Source organism: Pipistrellus hanaki, assembly GCF_964339955.1.
Source record: "Pipistrellus hanaki genome assembly, chromosome: 4".
NCBI lineage: Eukaryota > Metazoa > Chordata > Mammalia > Chiroptera > Vespertilionidae > Pipistrellus > Pipistrellus hanaki.
The window spans coordinates 91,822,500-91,847,772 of NC_140506.1; the positions used below are offsets into that span (position 1 = coordinate 91,822,500).

A 25,273-nucleotide genomic window follows, 5' to 3' on the forward strand; every position below is an offset into this window, starting at 1 on the left:
CACGAGGCCTGTGGTGTGGCTCCCCCTGGAGGAGAAGTTGACTGAAGCTTCTTGTCACGGGGGATCCCCCAGCCAGGCTCAGTGGCAGGTCCAGGGGACATGGGTAGGGCGAGGGGCTAAAGGCGCCGGCTGCAGTGGCCTGAACTGAGACGTAACCTTCACCAACCTTCAGACTCGGAGTGGAGAAAGCCAGGGCAGCATTTCGCGCACTTTGTGTGGAGTACATGTTGAGATGGTATTTTAGGTGAACTGGGTTACATAAAATTATTGACGTTCACTCCACCTGGCTACTTTCTCTTTTTAATGAATTTTGTATTTTTTTAAACTTTATTTTCTGCAAAGCCAATCACGTGTTGGGTGGGAAAAGTATAAAAGTTATTCTTCCATATTCAGGCACAGCAAGCACTCAGTTTCAGAAAACAAGAACTTAAAATATTTGAATCAAAGGCAGTACCCTGCTACTTGCATTTTAAAACTATCTTTCTTAGCAACAACAACAAAGCCTTTTTGTTGATTTCAGAGAGGAAGGGAGAGGGAGAGAGAGAGAAACATCAATGATGAGAGAGAATTGTTGCTCGGTTGCCTCCTGCACGCCTCCTACTGGGGATTGAGCCCACAACCCGGGCTTGTGCCCTGACCGGGAATTGAACCGTAACCTGGTTCATAGATAGATGCTCAGCCACTGAGCCATGCCAGCCAGGCTCCACCTGGCTACTTACTGTGGCTGCTAAGAAAGTTAATGTCCTGGTGTAGCCCACACATATGCCAACACCCTGATCCCTTTGATAGCCCGTCAGGGTCTGTTTTCTTGGCTGCAGGACTGGCTGTGTTCAGTCCGTCGGGTCCCAGCCTTCCTGCTCTGCTTTAACGACCATGGAGCCAGCAGTTGCTCCTTGCATGGCTCCTGCCCAGACCAGAGAGGTCTCCTGCCCTGACATCTATACCACCATGGATCCTTCCAGAAACAGGCAGTTGGGAGGCCTTGCGGGAACAGGAGAGTTGATGGCTCAGGTTCCATTGGCAGTTGGGCCTGAAAATCGCGACGTTCTGGTGAGGACAAGAAGGTTCCAGAAGAGCCCTCGCTGCCCTGCCTTCCTTGGTGCAGTCTTGGAAGGAGGTGAGATATTAGGACTGGAGCTCATCCCTTCACAGCCCACGTGGTCCCCCAAGGCCCAGGGCTGACTTCCCTGCCTCCCCCAGCCACTCCCCTTCTCCCCCTGCAACCACCCTGGTTCCAGCTCTGGGTGGCCACAGGGTGCTAAGCCAGGGCCTCTCGGCAGTGGCCAAAGCCAAAAGCAGTGGCTGCTGATGAAGCTGGGTCAAGTGAACCAGGTGCCAACTGGGGCAGAGCCAGGAGGGTAGACCAGGGAGGAGCCTGCATAGGGGTGTGATCTCCAGGTAGCTCCCTCTGGCCTGGCCAGGCAGGACATCGTTCCACTTCGGCTGCCCAGTGCTGTGTCCTCAGGCAGGGAGTGCACCTCTGAGTCCGAGCTTCCTAGTGAGCAATGAGAGCTGAGCCCTTTCTGGCTGGGCTGGGCTGTGCGACTCAGCAGAAGGAGCCCCAGTGAGCTGGCCAGGCAAACTCCGTGACAGTTGCACTGATTCTGGGCCCCTGTTGCCCTAAGCTCCATCTAGGAACCAGCACACCTTGTCAGTCCAGAAGGCCAAGTGGCAAGCTTGGAGGTACCTTCTTGCAGAGCTGGCTGATTGCAACTCCTCGTCCGGGGCTTCGCCCCCCTCTCAGCTAAGCACTACCACCCTGGAGGACCTGGGGCTCCTCCTGGAGGAAGGGCTGGAGCTCCTGAGTCTGGAGGAGATCTCAGAGAGGTATGAGCCCAGCTGCCTGGAGTCCACCACTTCCGTCCCAGAGCAGGACACCCCCAAGCGCTGGGAGCACCTGGAGCAATGGTGAGCCCCGTGGGGGCGGAGCAGGAGAGCCACACATCAGCCCCAAGGCATGTGTGCCAACTCGGCCTGCTCCTCATCCTGGCCAGGGTGGCCGACCTGCAGGCCGAGGTGGTGTCCCTGCGGAGACACAAGGACTACTACGAGCGTGCCACATTGAGCCTGCTACAAGAGCTGCGCCAGGTGCAGGTCATCGTGCAGCTGCAAGACTCGGAGCTGAAGAAGCTGAAGCAGGAGTTACACCAGGCAGTATGGGGCCCTGAGAAGGAGGCCCTGGAGGTGAGACACCCGCCGGCTGGGAGGCAGCTCACCTCCCTGCTCCCCGCACAGGCCAGGCTCCCCCATTCCCAGGTGTTGGGCAGCTGCTTCCTGGACCCTGAGCCCCGCTCATCACTGCTGCCCCGGCTGGGAGCCCAGAGAATCCCATAGGCTGTGTCTGTGCTGGTCTGGCTGCGAGCGCCCAGGCCTGCACTCAGCCCACACCCTCCTCCTTGCAGTTCCCCAGCCCCCAGAACCAGAACAAGATGCAGGTCCTGGACAAGAGGTATCCCCGCGCTTGTGGTGCAGGACTCAGCAGGAGGGAAGGGGTTGGGGAGAGCAGTGGCTGGTGCCGGACCCCTTAGCAGGGGTCCTCAAACTTTTTAAAGTGGGGGCCAGATCACGGTCCCTCAGAGAGCTGGAGGGCCGGACTATTAATCTACTAATCCCTACTGTAACACCTTGGCTGCGCTCACTGCCCAAAAAACCTGGCAGGCAGGATCAGACTCCCCTGGGGGCTGCATGTGGCCTGCGGGCCGTAGTTTGAAGACCCCTGCCTTAGAGCATCAGCCACGGGGTTTTGTTTTCCCAATTAGTTGTCTTGCCCCATGGCAGAACTCAAACGGTCTGGGTTTGTGTGTTTTCAACCTCGGTGCTCCCCTAGAGGCCTGGCAAAGGGGTGGGAGGCTTGCTGCTGGGGCCCTTGGCTAAGCTCCCAGCCCCTGAAGGCTGCCCAGCCTGCTCTGGGCTTCTCCTGGCCGCCAGGAGGGTAGCTGGACAGGCCCCAGGCAGAAGCGGCTCTTGTGTGCCAGGTTGGTGGAGGTCCGGGAGGCCCTGACCCAGATCAGGAGGAAGCAGGAACTCCAGGACTCTGAGCGGAAGGGCACCAAGCAGGAGGCCAACCTCAGGTGGGCACCTCTCGCCTCCCGCCCCAGGGGCTGGTTCTGGACATGCTGTGTGTGGCCATGTGGGTGTCACCGAGGCAGGGCAGGTGTTCACGTACCCTCGGTGCCAAGCTGCGGTTGACAGGGAGCCTCAGACACCTTGTGGATCTTCTGTGGGGAAAAAGGGACTTGAACTTGGGGCTCCAATCATCTCCTTTCCCATTGGTCCCAACCAGGGCCCAGCTCTCACCACGCGGGGGGGAGGAGGGGGTAAGGGAGGGTAGAGACACCAGCGTCTTGCCCCCTCTTTGTGTTCACTCAGGCGAGCTATGCACCTCCTGCTCCGAGGGCCTTAGGTCAGCCTAGGGCCCCCAGAGCAGCTTTGGCCTGAGAAGGGCCCCCAGTGCCAGCCTCCCTGTGGCTCCCCAGCTCGCCCCTCTGGCTGGCCGGGCTGCTGTGACCTTTGGCCCGTGTCCCCAGGTTAACCAAGTTGGCCAGGAAGCTGGAACAGGAGGAGCAGAACCGGGAGGTGGCCTGCAGTGCCCTGCAGAAGAGCCAGGAGGAGGCCAGCCAAAGGGTGGACCAGGAGGTGGCCAGGCTGCAGGTACCAGGCAGGGCGGGCGGGCAGCTGGGCGGCCAGAGAGAAGGTCCTTCTGGAGGACCCTCCCCACTCCCAGCCCAGCCTGTGCCCTTCCCCGCACAGGTTCTCCCTCCTCCAGCTATCGTTTTAGATCCCTCCACGTGGTCAGACTTGGAGGGTGGCCCCGAGGCCTGTGCTGTGGAATGCAGTGGCCACTAGCCACAGGTGGCCCTGTGTATTGAAATTAGCTAACTTTTTTTTTTTATATCCTCACGCAAGGATATTTTTTCCCATTGATTTTTACAGAGAGTGGAAAGGAGAAGGAGAGGTGGGGAGGGAGAGGGAGAGGGAAACACTGATGTGAGAGAGACACACTTGCCTCCCACATGTCCCCTTCCGGGGCCAGGAGCCTGCAGCTGGGGTACATGCCCTTGACCGGAATTGAACCTCGGACCCTTCAGTCCGCAGGCTGACTCTCTATCCACTGAGTCAAACCATCTAGGGCAGGGTCTTCAAACTACGGCCCGCGGGCCACATGGGGCCCGCAGAGGAGTCTGATCCGGCCCGCCAGGTTTTTTGGGCAGTGAGCGCAGCCGAGGTGTTACAGTAGGAATTAGTAGTTCATATAGTCCGGCCCTCCAGCTCTCTGAGGGACCGTGATCTGGCCCCCACTTTAAAAAGTTTGAGGACCCCTGATCTAGGGCGAAATTAGTTACCATTCTAGACAATTTAAAACTCGGTGCCTCCATCACGTGAACCAAATTTCAAATGCTCAGCGACCACAGGAGGCAGTGGCTGCAGATGGGGCTGCACCTTCATTACAGCAAGTGTCATCAGCACCATATCAGCCACCGCTCCTCCTCCCCTTCCTGTGCAGCCAGCACCCAAACCAAGAAACAGAACCCCAAAGCCTGAAGCCCCTTCCTCAGCCATTTTCAACCTCGGGGCTCCCCTCAGGCAGAGCAGAGGTTACCCTCCCGAAGACGCACCCCCAGTTCCCCTCCTGCGGGAGGGCCACGGGTGGGGTGGGGGCGGGGGCTCGGAGGTGGGTCAGGGGACGGGGCAGCCTCTTCAACTCTGCAAATAGAGACCGGGGACTGCGCCACACACCAGGGCGGCCCCAGCTGCCGCCCACATAGCTCGGCTGCTCAGCTTCCGTAGCGTTTCCCTCCCGCTCGGTTCCCTCCACAGGCTGCTTGCTGCCCGCTGGCCAGGAGCTCCTGTGGCATTGGGCCTGGGGACTCCCCACACGACAGGCACCTCCACCTGGTGGGATGCCCGCCTCTTCCCTAAGCCCACTCCAGGGCCCGGGTCTGCAAGCTATGGCCCATACCTGGTTTTGTCAATAAAGTTTTATCGGCAGACAGCCACCCCCATTCGTTTACTATTGTCCACAGCTGCTTCTGCGCTGGAACCACAGTGCTGAGGAGCTGTGCACGGACCCTGCCCTTCAGGTTTATGTTGTTCATAAACCCAAAACATCTACTCCCTGGCTCTTTACAGATCCTTTGCCCAGCCCTGCTCCTGGCCACCCCGCACAGGCAGCGAAGCTGGCCAGGGCTGGGGCACACCAGCACATGCACTTGACCTCTCTTCCTAAGGCTCCCTCCCAGCTCTGGGTGTGGTTTGGTGGTAGCTGCTGTGCCTTCTTCCGATCGTCATTCCTGTGGGCACCCAGGGTGTCCTAGACCTGCCTGAGCTTGGCCTGCAGACCCCTCGGCGCTGTGCTGGCCCTCCGGGAGGACAGGGGACCCTGGCCTCTTTTCCTGTGGAGGGGGTGGCAGGCCCAACCCCGCTAGGCTCAGGGACAACCAGGGACCCAGGACCCAGGGCCCCCCTGATGGAGACAGTTGGGCAAGAAAATAAGTCTGAGGTGGCATGGTGGGTGGGGGGCAGTGTGGAAGAGGGCGCCCAGCACGGTGGCAGCTCGGTGCCCATGTGCTCCCTCCACAGGCCCAGGTGACCAAGCTGGGGGAGGAGATGAGCCTTCGCTTCCTCAAGAGGGAGGCCAAGCTGTGCGGCTTCCTGCAGAAGAGCTTCCTGGGCCTGGAGAAGGTGGGAGCTGGCGGCTGGGGGGGCTCCGCCGTGGCCCCGCCCCCGGCTCATGGCAGCGGATGGGTCTCTCGCAGAGGATGAAGGCCTCGGAGAACACACGGCTGAAGGTGGAGAGCAGCCTGCGGGGGGAGCTGGAAGGCAGGTGGCGGCAGCTCCAGCAGCTGGCCGAGGAGCGCCTGCGGGCCCTGCGGGGGCAGTGCAAGGTGGGCAGCTCGGGCTGGGCACAGGCGGGGCGGAGAGGGGGCGCCTGGCGGGGCACAGGTCTCAGGCCACCTCGGCACTACAGCAGGAGGAGTGCTACCTCCTGGAGCAGTGCCGGGGCCTGGACAGGGCCGTGGTCCAGCTGACCAGGTTTGTGCGCCAGAACCAGATGTCGCTGAACCGCGTCCTGCTGGCCGAGCAGAAGGGCCGGTGGGTACCCAAACGGGGCAGTGGGCAGAAAACGTGGGGGGTAGGGGGGTCAGGCTGGGTGGGTGGAAGTGGCCTCAATCCCTGGACCCCAGCTTCCTGATCCCAGTGTCAGGCCCAGATGAGTGGCTGGCAGAGTAGCCACGCACCCTCAGCCTGCCCCTCACGGGACTCAGGGTGGCAGCAATGGACGCAGCCCTGTCCTGGTGGCCCCTGTGATGGCACTCCCATCCTCTGCTCCAGTGAGCTTCTTGGAAGGTTCTGGAGCCTGCAGCCAGGCTCCCGTCCCTGGCCCAGCTCTGAGGGGCGGGCCAGCCTCAGCTGAGGGACAGTCTCTCTCAGTGGCACCCACCCCCAGGGACACCAAGGGCCACTTGGAGGAAAACCAGGCTGGGGAGCTGGCTGCCTACTTTCAGGAGAAAATGGAAGCCATGCAGCTGGCCAGCGAGCAAGCGCAGCAGGAGACGCAGAGCGCCCTGGAGCTGGTGAGGGCTGAGGCGCTGGGTCCGGTCTCCTCGTGGGATCCCCTGCCTCCCAGCACCCACACCGGGCCCCACCTCCCACAGCTCCAGGAGAAGAGGCAGGCCCTGGAGGCGTCCGTGGCTGAGCTGGTCAGACAGGTGGGCGACCTGAAGGACCACTTCCTGGCCCTGAGCTGGAGGCTGGACCTGCAGGAACAGACGCTGACCCAGAAGCTGTGTGAGGTGAGGCTGCCGGGGGAAAGGCAGCCTAGCCGGCCGGGGTCCTGGCGCCCCTCTGGCTCCCCGAGGGTGGAGGCCTGACTGGCAGGTCCCAAGAGTGCCCGGTGACTGCCTGTAAGGCCGAGACCTCCTGCTGGGGCAGGCAGCCCAGGGCCAGCTGCTGAGACGTCCGTCCAGAGGCCCCAGAGGGCTCCGCGGAGGGGCCAGCATGGCATCTGCCCCTGGTTTTTTTTTCTCTTCTTGAAGGTTAACCCACACACCGAACAATCCCCCCCTTTAAAGTGTATAATTCAGTGTGTTTCATATAGTCAGCGTAGGACAATCACCACCACAATCGCTCTTAGAAGGCTCTGCCCTCATTAGCAGCCACTCCCCCCCCCCTCGCCCCCACCCTCTGCTTCCTGTCTGTGGATGCGCCTTTCTGGACACATCGCTGGCGTGGAATCACACACTGTGGCCTGCGGCCGGCTTCCCTCACTGAGATGGCTTTTTAAGTCCATCCGTGTGGTAGCATTTCGTCCTTCTGGGGGCGGAGTACTCCTCCGCCACACGATGGGCCACAGCTGTTTACCGTCTGTCCGTGCTGGGCACTGGGCGGCTGCCCCTCGGGGTGACACGGAGGCACCGCTGTGAGCGCACACGTACACCCCCGGCCCGCCCTGCGCCTCCTCCCCTGCAGTGTGGGAAGACTGCCTTTCTCTCCGTCCCTATCCCCGCTGACTCCCCGTGGGCAGCAGAGGTGGGAAGGGCTGAGGGTGCTGGCTGGCCTGGCCGGACTGGGCGAGGCCGGTGTGCATGAGCTCAGAGTCAGGGGCGTGCCCAGTCTGTCTGCCCACCCTCCCTGTCCACGCTCCGGCCTCACCGGCTGTCTGTGTCCTAGGCAAAGAACGAGTGGGAAGATGCCGAGCGGAGATCCCTGGAGGGCCTGGCCTGGTGTCACAAGGAGGCCCAGGCTTACCTGCGGGAGGTGCGGGAGACGGTGGACAGCCTGCCGCGGCAGGTGGGTGAGGCTGGGGCCGCCCCCCTCTCCCCTGCGGTGCCCGCCCTTAGTGGCCAGCCCACCCCAGCCTCTGCTCCGTTTCAGATAGAAGCTGTCTCTGACAGGTGCGTCCTGCACAAGAGTGACTCCGACCTCAAGATCTCCGCTGAGGGCAAGGCCAGGTGAGGCCCAGCTCCCAGAGCTCGTCCGGCAGGCCCGCCCCCCGGGAGGGCGTGAACGCCACCGGCTGGCCGCCAGGGAGTGGCCGGGAGGGCTCAGCTGTCTCAGAACCGCCTGCTGCACCCACAAGCCTTCTCTCGGGTGCTCCTGCCTGAGCGCCCAGCACCGCAGCACCCTAACCCCTCCCAGCCCTGGCTTGGGGATAGTCTGCACGGATCCCCGAATCCTTCCCTCTGTCACTCCAACCCCCACCAGAGGGGCGTGGCAGAGCAGAGCGCCCCTTCCTCTGCCCAGGGTACCCTCCCTCTCCTCACCCTGCCCCTCACCCTAGAGCGCTCCCCGCCCCGGAGCCCGGCAGCCTTGGCCTCCCGTACCCACAGGGAGGTCGAGGTTGAGGCCGTGCGGCAGAAGCTGGCTGCTCTGCTGTCCTCCGTGCAGCTGCTCAGGGAGGGCAACTCCGGGCGGAAGATCGCCGAGATCCAGGGCAAGCTGGCCGCGGTACCCTCTCGGGCCCCGTGCCGTCCCGCTAAGAAGAGGGGGGCGCCCCTGTGGAGGGTCCTCAGGGAGGTCACAGGTTCTTAGACTTTGGGAGTTCCCAGTGGAGGCGCCTGTTGGAGCCCCAAACGCGGGGGGCGCGGGGGGGGGCATCAGCACTCACGGTGAAAGGAGCACCCTGGGCCCGGGCTGGGTCCCTCCTCAGCACCCCCCTGCGGTGCCCCAGACCCCCTCCAGGGGTCAGTTCCCGCTCTGGGAGGGTGGGGGCGGGGTGCTTCCATGTCCACCAATGGGGGGTAGTATTTAGTTTCAGAACCAAATAATGAAATTGGAAAACAGCATCCAGGACAACAAGACCATCCAGAACCTCAAGTTTAATTCGCAAATCAAGTCGGTGAGAAGCGCCCTGGGCCGGCCCCGGGGTCCCAGGCCAGGAGGGTGGGCTGCTTTCTGTGCAGAGCCCGATCCCAGTCCCCCGGCCCCTCCCAGCCTGCCCGCCCTCTGTCTGCAGTCTCCCCTGCCATCTGTCCGTCTGTCTGCATGTCTGGCCTGAGCACCGTTTCCAGGCAGATAAGGCCCTGGTTTGCCCAGAGGAAGATAATCCTGCCTGCATCTCCCCTCAGCCCCATCCCTCAGCTCCGCCGGGCCGCCCCTGCCTCTGTCCGCAGCGCAAGGAGGAGATGGCCATACGGAAGGAGTGCCTGGGGGCACCGAGGAGCGAGGAGGGCCCGCGGGCCCTGCCGCTGGACAGCAGGAAGGTGCTCAAGTCCCTGGGGAGAGGGCAGTTCGTCAAGGACATGGCCTCTGGCCAGGTGGTCTCCGTGAACCGCTGGGGCGTGTATCAGGCCATGAGGTGAGCCGCGGGAGCTGCCTCCGGGTCCGGGCTCCGGGCGGGGGAGGCCCGAGGGCCGTGGGGCCTGAGCCATGTCTCCGGGCAGGTGGCTGCAGTGGAAGGCGGTCCTCATGAAGCAGGTCGCCAGGCGGAGGCCGCGGACGGTCTTGAAGTGGTCCCTTGGCCAGGAGCCTGCCCACCAGCGCCCAGACCTGCCCCTTTCCCAGAAATAAACATGCCACTCCTGTATCTGTCAGCGCTGGCATTCCCTCCAGGGGCTCGGGAGGCCCAGGCGGTGGGAGTGACCAGGAGGCTCCATCCTTGAAGCCTGTCCATCCCCGGACTCCCAGGATGCCCTGCTCCTGCCGGAGCCCAGCGGAGCTCAGCCCCGCCGTCTTCCGGGCCTTCCCCAGAGGCACAGCAGACGGGCAGCCACAGCCACTCGGGTCGGTGCCCCCACAGTCATCCCAGCCTCGGGATCTGAGCCTGTCAGCCGGGCCCGCACACCTGCCAGGTGCCTGCCCAGCAGAGAAGCGGCTCTTCCCGCCTCATCGAGGGAGCAGACAGTGTCTGTCGGTGCCCTCAGCAGCGCCCTCCTCCGCCTCTCCGAGGAAACGTGGCTCATGGGGCAGCTGGCCCTGCCACCTGCTTCGGGGCTTGAGGAGGGGCCCCTGGGACCGGCCAGTGGCTGGCAGTGGAGGGTTTTCCTGGGAGTTTCGGGGGCCGGGCTGGTAGGGCACAGTGTCTAGACCCCTGAGCCCACAGCCTCAGCGTGGCCACAGCTGCTGTCCTGTCCTCCCTCCCCGTGGGCAGAGCTCCGAGGGCTGAAGGCCAGGATGGCCGGGTCCGTACCGGGCCTTCAGCCCCTGCCATTCCTGCCCTAGTGGCCTCTGGTGGTGGCAGCGCCAGGTCCCCAGATGGTCCCTGACCCTCTTCCTGGGCCTGGAAAGTCCCCACCTGAACTGGTGTGTCCTCCTGGTGGCCTCCCATCTTCGAGGGCCCCGCAGTGTCCCCCAGGACAGCCGTAAGGGGACTCCAGACCCCTGCTGCCACAGCCGCTAGGCCTCGGCCAGCTGCACGCCCTCCAGGGCCTGGGCGCCCCTGCCCGGCAGCTCGGGGCCCGTGTCCACCGACCAGCTCGCCAGCAGGTCACTGAAGTCGGGAGTCCCGGGGTGCAGCAGGCCCAGGGGGCTGGGCGCCGGCTCCTTCCAGAAGGAGGGGGGCAGCTTCCTCTGCGTCATGGGTCTGATGTGGCCGTACTTCTGCTCCAGCCGCAGCCGCTGGCTGGCCGACGCCCGGGGCGCCGAGAACTGCCGCAGCCCGTAGTCGAACAGCTCGGCCAGCGGCCCCAGCGGCTGCGCCCTCTCTCCGCCGGGGCCGGTCTCGCGCCCCCACCCCTCGGGGCCCCTGGGGGAGTGGGCCCCAGGCTCGGCCGCCCTGTCATCGCTGGGGGACCCTCCCTGGGCCAGGGGCACCAGGTCCGCGCAGTGAAGCTCCCTGGCCGAGCTGCTGGCCGAGTGGCCGTCGGCGTAGACCTCACAGGCGTCTGGGTCCTGCCCCCCGTCCTTTCGGCCGAAGTACCTCTGGATGTCGCCGCTGATGAGCTCAGAGAACCGCAGCAGCTGCAGGGGCATCTCGGGGCTGCTGGGACCTGGAGAGGCCTCTTCCCGGGCGACTGTGGCCCACCCTGAGCTGTGGGGGGCTGGGCTGTGGGCCCCTGGCCCGTCCCCCTCCAGGTCCTCTTCGTCTTCCTCCCCTACCACCTCCTCCTCCTCCTCCTCCTCCTCTTCCTCCTCCTCCTCCTCCTCCTCCGAAGTGTCCGGGGGTTCCGGGTCTGGGGGCAGGAAGGGCCAGAGGGAGGGCAGGGGCAGCTGGAAGTCACAGAGAGGCTGGATCACGCCTGTGGCCATGTCTTCCACGTTGGAGCTTCTGGGGCCTCGGGGGCAGCAGCCGCCTGCGGGGGGGGGGGGGCCAGGTTACCAGTCAGGGCCTGCAGCCCCTGGTGGACAGGGCACTATGGCCACTCGCTCTTGGGGAGGGTGCTGAGCTCAGCAGTGGTGAGATTTGGGGGAGGGGCGTCGGGGGCACCATGGCAGCAGCATGGCAGGAGCAGAGTGCAGGCCAAGGGGGTTAGAGCAGCAGCGGCCTGTGGACGGTCAAGTCCTGTGAGCAGCGCGTCCTGAAGGGCAGTCAGCGGGTGGGGGTCGATGGCAGGGTGGTGCCATGGAACAGCGGACTTGGGGAGAGAAGTCTCAGAAGAGAGAAGCAGGGGAGGTGGGCAGCAGGCGCCCAGGGGCTGGGATAAGAGAGGGTTTGGGGCCTCGGAGAGCAGAGCCCTTGCCCCAGGATGGGGTTGCTATGGATCCTGGGGTTGCTATGGATCACGGAGGTGGTGTCAGCCCAGGTGCTGGTCAAGGGACCCCTTTGCCCCTCACAGGCATGTTAGGTCGGGAGCACCCCACTCTCCCTGAGATGCCCACACGGAGCCAGGATCTGGGCTTGGCCTCCTCGGGGCTTTCCCATCCCCGTTCCTGCCGTCCCCTCTAACTCTATAAGAGCAGTCACAACGCCAGGCCTCCATTTGTCCCCGTCTGGAGACTCCTCCGCGATGTGGCAGGTCCGCAGGAGGCAGAAAAGGCCGGTGGGCCTCTCTCGGCTGAGGCTTGGGCGGATGGGGCGGGGATTTGAGGAGGAGACTGTCGGGTGCCTCTGGCTCTCCCCTTGACCTGCAGCCAAGCAGGGGGCCGGGGCTGGTTCTGAATGCCAAAGCCCCCGCCCCCACCCAGGGAGCGGTGGGGCCTGCCCCCTGCAGTTGGGAAGCTGATGAGTGAACCAGGAGAGAAGGAAGGAAGAAGGGGAAGATGATGTGTGGGGGGCGGGGGAGGAGGGGAGAAGGGGCTCCTGGATTGTCAGAGCACACCGCCCAGGGGCCGGTGAGTCCGCAGGCATCACCGGGAGTCGGGCGGGCCTGAGGAGCCCGGGCCTGCCTCCTCCCTGCAGCCGCTGGCCGTGCCGAGCTCCCGATCTCCTTTAGTTCTGGGTCCCTCTTCCCTTTCGTGGGGGCATCCCGTGGCCCCAGCTGTGGGGCGGCTGCTCAGGGGGAGCTGGGACAGTGCCCTCTGCCCCCGTGCCCCAGCCTAGATGGCCTGGCCCTGCGCAGCCCTGCTGGGGACCCTCCCGGTGGGCAGGTGGTCCCCGAAGGCTGCCTGGTCAGAACGGCCCACAGCCTCCCCGGGAGGGAGACCCCACAGCCTCCCGCCCGCCGCCTGGCGCTGCTCTTACCTGCGAGGCCTGCGACTCCGCTGGGCAGGCCCGCCTCCACCTGGGCTCAAGCATTTATAGCCGGCTCTGCTGCCGGCCAGGCTGGCAAATATTTGGGGACTGCATTGTCATCGCAGACTGGGCAAATAGAATCCGTTTGCTTTAGCGCCCAGCAACCAGGGCCCAGCGAGGGGGAGCCTCGGCCTGCCCGGGGACCGTAGAGTGTTTGCTGCGCGCCCAGCTGGCTCACACCCGGCCGAGGACCCTTATCTCCGCTGCTGATTGGGGCCCCCACCAGGCCTTGTCAAATAGGCGGAAAATTAAATTTCATGCTATTTTGACTTCTGGAGTAGCCTTCTCTAGAGGACATCCTGCTTGTGCAGCGCTCTGGGCGAGCGGGGCTGGGCCAGCAGCGCACCTGAGCAGGCCGAGGAGGAAGGCCGGGACCGCCACCCTCCCAGGTGGGGGGCTCCTGCAGGCGGGGCCCCTGGAGCCCCTGCTCACCCTCTCCCGCCACCGCACACCCGCCCAGAGCTGCAACGGAACCCCTGCCCCTCCGCCCCAGGCCTTCCTCCCAGGGTCCGGGCTGAGATGGCACCTCCCTTCTCTGCTTTTTTTGGCTCCCACACCTTCCCCTGTGTGTGTGTGTGGGGGGGGGGGGGGGGGGGGCGGGTACCTCCTCCCAGCCTGTGGAGCTTGCCTGGAGAGTGTACTTGCTACACCTTCCTAATGTGTTACAGCCAGGAGCCGGACCCCAGAGGATCTGTCACACACACACACACACACACACACACACACCCGCCAACCTCCCGTCCTCCAGTGACCCCGCCCCTCTGCTCCGTGGTGCTGCACAAATGTCCTGAGCCACGTAACCAGCACCACAAGCAGGGCTGAGGACAGCAGAGAGGGATTCTCCCAGTCTGCAGGCCAAGCATCTAAACCCAGAGTCTCTTCAGACCATAGCGGGGTAGCTCAGTTGGTCAGAGCATCGTCCCAATACCCCAAGATTTCAGGTTCGATCCCTGGTCAGGGCACATATAAGAATCAGCTGCCCCGGCTGGTTTGGCCCAGTGGATAAGGCGTCAGCCCAAGGACTGAAGCATCCTGGGTTCGATTCCAGTCAAGGGCACGTATCTCGACTGCAGGCTCAATCCCTGCAACCCATATGTCTCTCTCACATAAATGTTTCTCTGTGTGTGTGCCTCCCCCCACCACCACCCCTCCCTCTCTAAAAATCAATGGAAAAATATCCTCGCGTGAGGATTAACAAACAGAAAAACAGCCCAGCAATGCATAAATAAGGGGAACATCAAATCGACCTTTCTCCCGTCCCCTCTCTCTAAAATAAATTTAAAATCCCAGGGCCTTCGAGCTGCTCCTTCCACAGGCTCTGGTCGGGAAGTCAGTCCCACATCACCTCTCTCCTGGGCTCCGGAGTCACTGGCCAGGACCCGTGGCATTCCTGGGTCACTCGGCTATCCCCAGGCCAGTGCCTGTGTCCATGTCTCCCTCTGCTTACAGGGGCGCCACCACCACTCCAGCCCGAACGCCTCTTCACTGGTCAAATATGCAAAGACCCGACTTCCACATCAGGCCACGTCCTGAGGTCCGGGTGGACTTGAGTTTCGGGTACACTACTCAGCCCAGTAAGGGCCCTCTATATGTGGCCATGCCCCCCCTCATTGTGGCCACTGCTGAGAGCCTTGCTGCCCTGGGCCAGCCCCTGCATTGCTGGCTGAGAGACCCCAGAGTCCCATCCACTGTGGCTCCCAAAGCCGCCACCGCTGTGGTCCAGGTTCTGAGGACAGGACAGCAGCCCCCTCCCAGCTTGGCGTGTGTCCTGCCCCTGGGCCCCATGATCTCCCTCCCTGAAGTGGGGGCCACCCATCCATCGGGATGGGAGGGTGTCAGATGCCACCCCACTCCTCCCTGGGTCCTTGCCCTTAAGCTCCAGGCTCCACTCCCTCCAGGAGGCGATGACGCCATCCCAGCAGTGATAGCCAGGACTTTCCTGCAAATAGGGGTGGAGGGGCGGGTCTGCCCTGCTGACAGCTGCCTGTCATTTTCCAGGCATCTGGAGGGTCACGTGTAGGCATGCAGTGCCACCCCAGGAACAGGACCTGCCCAGGCCAAGTTGGTGATCTGCCATGAGTGGGTCTTCGAAGCTGTGGCTGTTGTTTGCCTGGGGAAGGACAAGGGAGGGTGGGAGGCAGGGCCACCGCAGGCCCAGGGAGAGGCTTCGGGGAGAAAGGAGGGATGTGTGACAGGCCGGGCCTCCCTAAGGACACCCCGCACCTTCAGCATGCCGGGGCGAAGCCACGCCTCGGGTGGGGTGTCTGGCTAGGATCTGCTGCATGGGCCAGTCCATGCTTGTGCCTCAGTCCCCTGGAGGCTGACCCAGTCTTAGCCACGGCTCTCCGAGACTCCGTGCTCTGATGACACTGTTGTGCAGGCCCTGCCTGTGAGGAGGCCCTGCCCCAGGCTCCCGGACCCACACTGCCCAGCAGGATCGGCAGGAGGCCTTGGTTGGGGTCCCAGTGGTGCCTGGGCTGCTGGGTCCTGCTCTGCCTCCTGCTGGCCCAGGGAGCTCCCCGCTGTGACCTGCCCTGGATCCCAGGGCAGCGTTTTCACCCGGTGTGCCCCGTAGCACACTGTCCATGACACGAGAATTTTTAAAACATGCAAAATACCTGATAGTCAGGAGCACTGACCCCTGGTTGTCAAGTAAAAAGATGGCAACAGCCAACACAACAGCCGCCCGGTGTGAAGCGGGTATTTTGTCGGATGGGCCAGAAGTGTATTTTTTGGTGTGCTGCAGACTTTTTGTAATTCGTTTGCGTGTGCCATGAAATGGAAAAGGTTGAAAATGGCTGCCCTCAGGCCACACTCCAGCAGCTGCCCAGGCTGTGGCCACAGTGCCCCCTGCTGCTGGTCAGGAAAGACCACTGTCAGCCCGTGCTTCTGGCCTCCGGCCTCCTCCGGGCCAGGCCTGGGCTGGGTGCTGGGGGCACTGAGGAAGGTGAGGTGCAGCCCTGCCCTCAAGAAGGCCCCCCCTAATGGCCAGAGGAGGTGGTTTTCGGGGTGCTGATGGGAGCAGGAGCTCATCTGGCTGAACTGCAGGAAAGGGGTCCTGCAGACGGGACAGCCTGCAAAGGCCCAGCCCTCGAGGAGCTGGCACCCTGTAGTCGACTGAACGAGGGCCCCAAAGCCCCAGCGACTTCGGCCCTGGCACCTCACCGGGCAAAGGGACCCTGCAGAGGTGGCTGAGGGAAGGACCGTGACTAGGAGATGATCCTGGGTCCCTATGAAAGGAGGCCAGGGGGCCGGCGTGAGAGGAGGAGAGGTGACCGCAGAAGCAGTCACTGCTGGCTTTGAAGGCAGAAGGTTGCAATGGGCCAAGGAATGGCGCGGCCTCTAGAATGGAAAGCGAAAAGAGCCAAAACCGGTTTGGCTCAGTGGATAGAGCATCGGCCTGTGGACTGAAGGGTCCCAGGTTTGATTCCGGTCAAGGGCATGTACCTTGGTTGCAGGCACATCCCCAGTAGGGGGTATGCAGGAGGCAGCTGGTCGATGGTTCTCTCTCATCAATGTTTCTAGCTCTTTATCCCTCTCCCTTCCTCTCTGTAAAAAAATCAATATAATATATTTTTTTAAAAAGAAAACAGAAAGAAACTGCTTCTCCGCTGGATCCTCCGCAGCGCAGCCCTGCAGACCTTGCTTTCCGGCCAGGGAAACCCATTCCCGGGGCCCGGTCATAAGCTTGGCTGGTGCTCCTTTGTTTCAGCAGCAAAAGGGAACTCCCGGCTGGACAGAGCGGCTGGGCGGCCGCAGGACCTCATGGCCCCGCTGCGAGCCTGGACCTTCCTCCCAGCCCCGGGGGAGCCCAGCCGCTCAGCTCCCTGCCATGAACCGGATCTGAGGTCGGGGCTCTCGTGGGGAGGAGGCCCATGGTGATCTGCCTGAGCCTGCTCCTTCCTCCGAGTGGCTGCACCGCCCCCACGGGGCTCCGTGCCCATCTGGCCTCTGGCTCAGGCCCCGCCCAGAGGAGTCAGGGCAGGGGCTTTGGGTCCCGTAAGCGGCCCGGGGAGGAGGTGTCCGCTCGCACCAGCCATGGGAATGCTGTGGACAGACAGCCGGACCCCGTTCTCTGCCGGCATCACCCCAGAGCTTTTCTCCGCTGGCAGAGACCAGGGAGGGAACCCGGTCTAAGACACAGACTTCTGGAGTGGGGCAGGGGACCAGAGCACAGAGGGGTTTGGGATGAGGAGCCTGGACAGTGCGCGTGGGCAGGACATCGGGACAGGAGAGGCCCGAGGCCAGAGGCCAGGGCAGGGGGACCACCGTACCAGTGCCAGCAATCGTTGACGGAGCCACAAGGCGGTGCCTGAGGGTCTAAGAGTGGGGGCAGGTAGGAGAGGATTTAAGAAGCAGATCTGGGGTCTCAGTTGGTGTCAAAGAAGTATCCCCTTCCTCGCCCCTGAGCCAGGTGCATGATGGACCCAGGGGTCTGGCAGGTGGACTCTGGCTGTCATTATGGTGAGGCTGGGTTGGGGTACAGCGCTCTGAAGGGCCCTGGATTGGCAGAGAGACACAGTTTCCTACACATGCCCAGCCCATGTTGGGTGGCCAGCCAGGCCAAGTGGCATGGGCATCCCAAGCCCCCGGCCGCCCACGGGGCCCCTGGAGTGGGGCTGGGGAACACGCGCTCAGGCTGCCAGGCCCGGAGCCCAAGCATATGTCCCCGCATCTGCTCCCAGCCAGCCTCCGTGTGGGGCGGCGCTGGGCCTTGCCAGGTCTGTGCCATCCTGTCCCCACCAGCCCCCACCTGTTGTCAGGCCTCGGTCCCCAGGAGAAAGGCTCTGCCCTTCCAAAGGCGGGGGACCTGCCCGTCTCCGCGCACCCCATATCGATCTTCCCCGGGAAAATCAATAGCTCCAGCATGTCAGCTCTCAAGTGGCGCTGCGAGGAGTTACTCCCGGCACCGGCACACGAGGGCTGCAGCCCTCCTGCCCATTAGTGGGGCATTAGGCCTCCTGGGAGGTTCCTCTGTGTGCTTTGAGATAATGAAGGCTGAGGTGTTAGCTTATGTCCCCGGGAGGAGGGGAGGGGACCGTGACCAGGAGCAGGCAGGGCTGGCAGTACCAGGTACCTGCCACCCAGTGCTCGGCTGGGCTTGCTGGGGCCAGGGCAGGGGGGCTGGAGGGTGGGAGTGGGGGAAGGGCCCAGAGACACAGGAGGCCCTCAGTGCATCTGGTTGTGGCTTTGCCCACTGTGGGCCCCGCTGCACCGAAGGGTCAAGTACACCACAGTAGTTGGGGCTGCCACTGCCCTCCCCCGGGAACACACCTGTGGAGGAACAAGGGGAGTTTATGCTCCGTGCCGCCAGGAGAGTGTGCAGCGGGCCACGGATGTCTCGGTAGAAGGGCATTAGGAAGGGCTGTGGGTTCGGGCCGGCGCTGGGTGAGGCTCTGCTCTGTCAGGAAGCAGGCGCCTCTCTGAATGGGTGCCTGTCTCAGGCTCCTGGGGCTGCCCTAACACAGGACCACCAGCCGAATGACATAAAGCAACAGAACAGTTGTCTCTCACCGTTCTGGGGACCAGAAACCCCAAACCACGGTGTGAGCAGGGACACTCCCTTTGAAGGCCCCAGGGGAGAGGCCTTCCGGCCTTTCTCTGAGCTTCTGGTGCCGCTGGCGATGCTGGCGTCCCTTGGCTTCCGGCTCTTTACATGTCCTCCCCTCCCTGTGTGCTGTGTCTTGTTTCTTCTCCTTCTTCTTTTGAATTTTCTTTTTACTTATTATTTTTATTATTATTTTTTTTTACTGTTTGAAGCATTACAAATAGTAGTACATATGTCTCCTTTTTTCCCCCCTTGACTTCCCCCCAGCCTCCCCTATCCCCCCAACATATGGCTTCACCTGCCCCCGCCCGTGTCTTGTGTCCATTGGTTATGTTTATATGCATGCATACAAGTCCTTCGGTTGATCTCTTACAGTCCCCCCCCCTCAACTGTCTCCTCTTCTTAGAAGGACACCAGTCATTGGGTTTAGGGCTTGCCCTATCCCAGACGACCTCATTTTAATAAATTACACCTGCAAAGACCCTGTTTCCAAATAAGGCCACGTGCTAAGGTTCTGGGTGGATGTGAATTTGCAAGGGACACCATTCAGCCCACTACTGCCTATCTTATTTAAGTTTTTACTTTTATTTAGTTATTTAATATATGTATTGATTTCAGACAGAAAAGGAGAGGAAATGAGAGATAGAAACATCAATGATGAGAGAGAATCATTGATTGGCTGCCTCCTGCATGCCCCCTACTGGGGATCAAGCCCATAACCCAGGCATGTGCCCTTGACCAGAATCAAACCCATGACTTCAGTCTGCAGGCTAATGCTCTATTGACTGAGCCAAATCAGTTAGGGCTACTTTATTTTTGACACTATTACAGATGTCCCCATTTCTTCCCCCACCTCCACCCAGCACCCTGGTACAGCATCTATAATAATAAAAGTGTAATATGCTAATTAGACCGGACATCCTTCTGGACGAACTTCAGGACGAAGCCGGGCTGTGTGGGAAGCCCAGGTCCAGGGAGCCAGAGGGAAGCCGGAGAGAGCAGCCGGAGGAAGGAAGACCTACTCTTGCACAAATTTCGTGCATCAGGCCTCTAGTCTTAATATATCTTATCAAAAGGAGGACAGAAGAGGCAAGACTCCCAAATGGCTGGTAAAGGACAGCCTTCCTCCTGCAGCCAGAACAGGGCGTTTGGTGCTCTTTGGGGTTTGGGCTGTGTCCTTGTGTTCAGAGGTGATTGCAAAAGGGTGTGTTTCGTGTGGATCCACCACAGTCAGGGAGCGGCCTGGCCTCCTGCTGATGTCCTCTGACAGTTTATGTCCAACAGGAGACCCACCGAGCACCAGGCACCCGTGGAGGCCAGGGCTGCCATCCTCTTCAGACTCCACAAAGCTATGTTCTTTGCATTGGGCTTTTCCCCACGACAGAGACCAAGTGGCAGCAGGAGCTTGGGACGAAGGACGGGTCATTTAGACACTTGGGTTTGCTCATTCTTTTTTCTTTTTTTTTTGGCTGCAAAAGCTTTATTGTTTCATTTGGTCCAATGTATGGGAGAGGGCTCCAGGGCGGTTAAAAGAATGGCTAGTAGTTTCAGGAAGAGACTCAGGTAAAAGCCAGACACCAGGGGATGCGGGGGAGCCTCTGAAAGGCCTCTGGGCTCCAAAGGCTCCTCGTCCTGCCTGAGGGTGAGCCTGTGGAAGAGGTACTCGCCCAGCCCAGCCTGGGGGGCGGCAGTCTGCGGAGGTTAGTAATGTGGTCGCCCGTCTTCTTGATCGCTTTCACCTCCTCATCCAGGAAGTGGTTCTCCGGGAAGTCACAGAGCTGAGGGTCTGCACGGGTAGAAGTCAGGGCATGCAGCTCCAAAAGGGCCTGCTCAGGCTCTTCTCCAAGGCTGGGGCGGCTTCCATGGCGTCCTGCGTTTTGCCCCAGTCATCCTGGGAAGGATTCTGCAGCCACCACGCTTGCTTTGCAACTTTAAAATGCTTAGAGCACATGTGTCAAACACAAGGCCTGCGGGCCAAATCCAGCCCGCCAGGCCTTGCAATGTGGCCCGCACCGCGCTGTCATCACTGCACTCCGCTGTCAGTTTATGACATTGTCAGTTTATGACTGTTCAGTAAACCATTCGGCCTGCGATTTAGGCTGGATTTTAGATTTTGGCCCCTTCTCTGATTGAGTTCGACACCCCTAGCTTAGAGCCTTCATTGCTTTGTCTCCAACTGTGTAAGTGGCCCACACCCTGCAGAGCCACATCATCACGGTCGAAACAGAAACCCAGAGAGAGGCAGGTGTGGGCGATCCTCAGAGGCAGACTGGCCAGGCGGTTGCCTGCAGCCTCCACCTGGGTGGAATAATTCTGACGAATTTGGGAGCTCATGGTTGTTCGGCAATAAGGAGTGAAGGTAGAAAACAACGGTGTGTTGGCTGGTCCTGGAGGTGGTTCTGCGGGTGGTGACTGGATGAGACCCAGGAGAGTGGCCAGAGGCTGGAAGAAGGGCGTCCCTGGGTCTGTTCTGTCCAAACACCGTTGAAGCAAGAGACAGATCTGGGACCTCTGAGTGCGCTGCTGGTTTGCTCATTCTTTGTCATGTTCATCCCAGACCCTGGCCTCAGAGTGCCCCAGGAACCCAGTGGCAGTAAGAGTGCCCTCCACTGCCTCAGGATAGGATATTTCTATGCTGCCCGGTTATTAATCATAACAGCTCTCATGGGGTCCACCAAGGGCATCCCAGAAGTAGTCCTAGCAGCAGCCTGCTAAGGAGGCGTGACATTTTACAGCTGATGAAACAGAAGCTGGAGGGGTTCAGTCGCCCATGCAAGGTGTCTTCCTTCCTTTATCCATCCAGGGCAGTCATGGAGACTTAGACTGGCTTACTGGCCCCTCAGAGTGAAGCGTGAGCCCGTGTCCTAGCCTCCCAGCTGTGCCCCTACTCTGCAGTCCCAGAGCAACTTCTGCCCTGATGCCCTAAAGCAGTTGTCGGCAAACTGCGGCTCGCGAGCCACATGCGGCTCTTTGGCCCCTTGAGTGTGGCTCTTCCACAAAATACCACGAACGGTACGATTGAAACTTTGTGGCCCACGCGCAGAAGTCGGTTTTCGGCTCTCAAAAGAAATTTCAGTCGTTGTACTGTTAATATTTGGCTCTGTTGACTAATGAGTTTGCCGACCACTGGGCTAAAGCATTCCAACCAGGTGGCTCATCAGCCTAATCAACAACTCCACACCTAATTCCAGGGCTCTTTGAAGTCCAATGCGCTATCCATTGCGCTACAGAGCCTACCTCCAGGGCTCTTTGATCTCCTCCTCCTCCAGAGAGATTCTGGCCCATCCTCCCACTCCCTGCCCTCTCCTCCTACCACCCACAGTGAGTGCTCCTGGGATTCCCCGTGGGCCACTTGGTTTGGCAGAGATTCTGGGTGGGGTTCTGGGGTGGAAATGGTGGATGGAGTCCAATGAGGAGGATCTGGGTACACAGATGCCTCTGTTGACACAGCAACTTTGAACTCCTAGGTTGGGAGCTGAGCTGGGCCAAGCATCTGGAGCCAGGCTTCCTGGGTCTGTTTTGTGGGGAACATTCCCAGATGTTGCTGAGATCACAACACCTCTAGCCTGCCACCCTTGCTTTAAGGTCTGGAGAGTTCCTGAGGGTGCAAAACTGGTCCTGAGTCTGGTGCTTCTGCCAGAAAGAAGGTGCAGGTGAAGGGCACTCCAGGGCAAAGATGCTGAACTAGAGAGACAGCTCATGGTGACCTGATTTTTGTCACTAAGTTACCCCCTTCATACCTCCCCCCAACACACACACATCCCCATAGAGTCTGTGATGAGGCTTGTACTTCCCTATGTGGTCTTTAGACTGAATGACTCAGACAGAGCCAGGGCCAGTTTGCCTAGAGGGTCAGAATACTCCAGCAGCTTTCCCAAGAAACCAACTGGGGTACCAAGTAGAGCAGAAGCCCTGGGACACCCGCAGGACACCCTCCCAGCCTGACCCCAGGTTCACGGGAGCACACTGCAGCCTCAGAGGATTAGTGCCATCCTGTGCACACGTGATTCCATTGGGCTGGAGAGGCAGATGTGTCCATGTGCAAGATGGCTTTCCCTGAGAGCTCTGGGTGTGCCCTGCTGCGTAGGGTGAGGGAATCATGGCCTGCGGCAGGGCGAGCATTGCGCTTGGGCAAGGCTTGTCCTGCAGAACGGCTTGGCTGGCCGGGGACCTGAGCACCTTTGGGTTTAGATGCCTGAGGTCCCAGGGCACAGGGGTGCTCACTGCCAGGGGGGAACCGGTGGGCAGGCTATGTGCTCACGGAACTCGATCCTAGTGGGGAACTCTAAAAGGGAACAAGATGACTCCGGTGACTCCAAGTCCCACAAGGAGGGCAAACTGGGGCGTCGCAAGGCTACGAAGAGGCGTCCAGGGACTGCGCCAGCACAGCGCGAGGGATGTAGGCTCAGGGCGCCAATCTCGGGCGGTCCTGCACGCTGGGCAACCCGCTCTGAGGCCAGTTTGTCGGAATAAGACGCCAGTACCCTGCTCCGTCGGCTGGCCTCAATCCCAACATCGCAGGTTAGCTAGCCGCAGACTAGCTCCTCTTCGGGCCGGTAGAGAACTACATTTCCCAGCATGCCCTCGTGGCTTGTCGAGACCGACCTGCGACGGAAGAGGCCGCCGAGAGACTTGCGTCACTTCCGTTGCGCTAGTGGTCCCACGTTCTGTAGTCGTGAGCGGAGACCTGGGACTGCGTCTGGTTTCCGGTTTCGCGCGACGGAAGTGACGCGCGCGGCGCGCGACGCAGAGCCGCTTGCCGAGCTGAGGTCGCAATGAGCAGTGTCCTGTGTGCGCCGGCGGCGGGGTGAGTTCTGTGCGGTCTTGGCGGGGCGGGGGACGGGCACAGCGTGCGGCAAGCTCACTGCTCTCTTCTCCCCGCCCCCAGGGCTGTCCGGGCGCTTAGGCTCGTGCGCTGGGCTTCCCGAAGCCTGCATTCGCCGTCCGGTGGCCGGGATCAGGCCCGGTCCGCAGCCAAGGGCGAGGAAGAGGACGACCCTGACCGCCCCATTCAGTTTTCCACCAGCAAAGCCAACCCGACCCACTGGACGGTGGAGCATTCCCTGGGAAAGGAGGGGCAGCGACCCTGGTGGAGGGTGCTGCCCATAAGCCTGTCCCTCATGATTCTGCTCATTTGGTGCTTCGTTAGGGAGGAGACCAGCACGGACCACTGGTTGAAACAGGTATTGGAAGAAGAGGAGCCGGAGCACAGCGATCCTTCTGAGGAGCCTGGACCTCCAGCTGCCTATGGAGCGAGAACTTAAAGGGGCGCCCGCGGGGGCAGGCAGCGAGTGGCCTGGCAACGGCCCTTAGTTTTGACATCGCATTTGATAGTTTCTGTCGTGGATATGTGTGTCCCCAGACAGAAGGAATTGGATGGCGCACGTGGAAGGAGAGAGCAGAATGTCAGCAAACTGGACCCAATTCTTTGCCTGTTACTTTGATGCCCAACGAATATGCACAAAAGACTTTTTTCTAGATCCATATAAAAGGTTTTGGATTTGTGATTTTCAACATGTTTCCAAAGCAAGTCTGGTGACACTTGTAATCCATTGTAGTCTAGTTTGCGGGTCTTTTGCTTTCTGAGACAGAATAATTCAGAAGAGTTAAGTTTTTTATGTTATAATGTGCTGTGGTATGTATAAATTATGTTATACAAACTAACAAATTGATTATAAACTTTAGTTAGCTAATGTGGATTTAAGCCAACCCCCGCCCTTTTTGCATCTCATTAAACAAAGGGAGCCTTTTAGTCCTTTTTCAATTCCTTCTTTTTAAATTGATTTTAGAGAGAAGAAGAGAGAGGGAGAGAGAGAGAAGCATCAATGATGAGAGAGAGAATCATGGATTGGCTGCCTCCTGCACTGGGGATCCAGCCATATACTGGCATGTGCCTTGATCTCAATCCTGTTGACCTCTTGGCTCATGGGTGGAAGCTCAACTACTGAGCCACACTGGCGGGGCTCCTTTGTGGGTTTTTCTTTTTTCTTTCTTCTTTTTTTTTTTTTTTTAATCAAGGCAACAACTTTCTGAATAAAACTGATTAATTTTTCTTTTGACAAATTATAATATTTTGGGTATCTAAATTATGTTTTTCAAGTACCACTTAGGAATCCTTAATTCTGAAATACAAGATGCATAAAAAGAAGATTTTATTTACATAAGTTTTTAGTGAAAGGTTTTACCTTGGCATGTACTAGTATATGCTGCTGAAGTTAATTGCAGAATGTTTAAAGACACTGGCTGCATGACAGTATATTGGCTTCTCACAAGGCCTTTGCTCAAGTTCTCTAAGTGTCTGGTGCACCTTGGTAAATTATGCTTGTCAGGGAGGTGGGACCAATACAAATATGTGCTTTTTTTCTGTCATTGTAATCCTCACCTGAGGATATGTTTATTGATTTTATTTTTTTTATTTTTTATTTTTTTTAATATATTTTATTGATTTTGTAGAGAGAGGAAAGGAGAGATAGTTAGAAACATCGATGAGAGAGAGTCATTGATCAGCTGCCTCTTGCACACCCCCTACTGGGGATTTGCCCGCAACCAAGGTACATGCCCTTGACCGGAATCGAACCCGGGACCCTTCAGTCCCCAAGCCAACGCTCTATCCATTGAGCCAAACCGGTCTCGGCTGTTTATTGATTTTAGACAGAAGAAGGGGGAGAGAGAGAAACATTGACCAGTTGCCTCTTGTATGTATCCTAACTGGGGATTGAACCCACAACCCTAGTTATGTGCCCTGACCAGGAATTGAGCCCTCAACCTTTTGGGTTACAGGATGGCACTCCAACCTGCTGAACCACACTGGCCAGGGCAGTGGGTGCTTTTTTTTTTTTTTTTTTTTTAAAGATTGAGAGTCCTAGTTTTGGCTCAGTGGATAGAGAGAGCATCAGCCCTCAGACTGAAGGACCCGGGTTTGATTTTGGTCAAGGACACGTACCTCAGTTGCAGGGTTGAGCCTCAGCCCTGGCCATCGTGCGTGCAGGAGGCAACCAATCCTTGTTTCTCTCTCATCGATGTGTTTGTCTCCCCCCTTCTTTCCACTCTCTCTAAAAGTCAATGGAAAAATATCCTGGGGTAAGGATTAATGACAACAAAATCTGGAAGCAGCC

General features: G+C 60.0%; 3 protein-coding genes and 1 long non-coding RNA gene across 14 annotated transcripts; 3 read left to right on the forward strand and 1 right to left on the reverse strand.

Annotated features, from left to right (window-relative positions):
- Positions 1-24,991, forward strand: LOC311621981. The gene is made up of 2 exons (XR_014794918.1): positions 1-570; positions 23,998-24,991. It is a non-coding gene; the product is annotated as an uncharacterized lncRNA (long non-coding RNA).
- On the forward strand, positions 618-16,320 carry CCDC154 (coiled-coil domain containing 154). Of its 11 annotated transcripts, XM_084880763.1 has the most exons (18): positions 618-1,117; positions 1,698-1,908; positions 1,995-2,184; positions 2,403-2,449; positions 2,976-3,071; positions 3,528-3,651; positions 5,581-5,682; positions 5,757-5,885; positions 5,969-6,093; positions 6,449-6,794; positions 7,672-7,791; positions 7,876-7,952; positions 8,331-8,448; positions 8,753-8,839; positions 9,069-9,298; positions 14,060-14,144; positions 14,609-14,693; positions 15,853-16,320. In XM_084880763.1, the coding sequence occupies exons 1-17, from the start codon at positions 874-876 to the stop codon at positions 14,687-14,689; spliced, it is 2,412 nt and encodes an 803-aa protein (XP_084736889.1). In that variant the 5' UTR covers positions 618-873; the 3' UTR covers positions 14,690-14,693; positions 15,853-16,320. The 11 variants fall into 11 exon arrangements, 7 of the variants coding, with proteins under 7 accessions (XP_084736889.1, XP_084736887.1, XP_084736891.1 ...); XR_014794778.1 differs by lacking the exon at positions 14,060-14,144; XM_084880761.1 differs by having other exon boundaries at positions 14,609-16,320.
- PERCC1 (proline and glutamate rich with coiled coil 1) lies at positions 9,738-11,228 on the reverse strand. The gene has a single exon (XM_084880768.1). It carries the CDS (start codon positions 11,185-11,187, stop codon positions 10,336-10,338), a length of 852 nt encoding a protein of 283 aa, XP_084736894.1. The 5' UTR covers positions 11,188-11,228; the 3' UTR covers positions 9,738-10,335.
- On the forward strand, positions 22,858-24,991 carry UQCC4 (ubiquinol-cytochrome c reductase complex assembly factor 4). The gene is made up of 2 exons (XM_084882584.1): positions 22,858-22,965; positions 23,047-24,991. The coding sequence occupies exons 1-2, from the start codon at positions 22,934-22,936 to the stop codon at positions 23,420-23,422; spliced, it is 408 nt and encodes a 135-aa protein (XP_084738710.1). The 5' UTR covers positions 22,858-22,933; the 3' UTR covers positions 23,423-24,991.
- Positions 24,992-25,273: the final 282 nt, after the last annotated feature.

Coding starts and splice junctions, on each gene's coding strand:
- CCDC154 (XM_084880761.1), top strand. CDS start 874: ATGGAGCCAGCAGTTGCTCCTTGCATGGCTCCTGCCCAGACCAGAGAG. Junction 6,795..7,671: donor TGACCCAGAAGCTGTGTGAG/GTGAGGCTGCCG, acceptor TCTGTGTCCTAG/GCAAAGAACGAGTGGGAAGA. Junction 9,299..14,059: donor GGCGTGTATCAGGCCATGAG/GTGAGCCGCGGG, acceptor CTCTGCTTACAG/GGGCGCCACCACCACTCCAG.
- PERCC1 (XM_084880768.1), bottom strand. CDS start 11,187: ATGGCCACAGGCGTGATCCAGCCTCTCTGTGACTTCCAGCTGCCCCTG.
- UQCC4 (XM_084882584.1), top strand. CDS start 22,934: ATGAGCAGTGTCCTGTGTGCGCCGGCGGCGGG. Junction 22,966..23,046: donor CTGTGTGCGCCGGCGGCGGG/GTGAGTTCTGTG, acceptor CCCCGCCCCCAG/GGCTGTCCGGGCGCTTAGGC.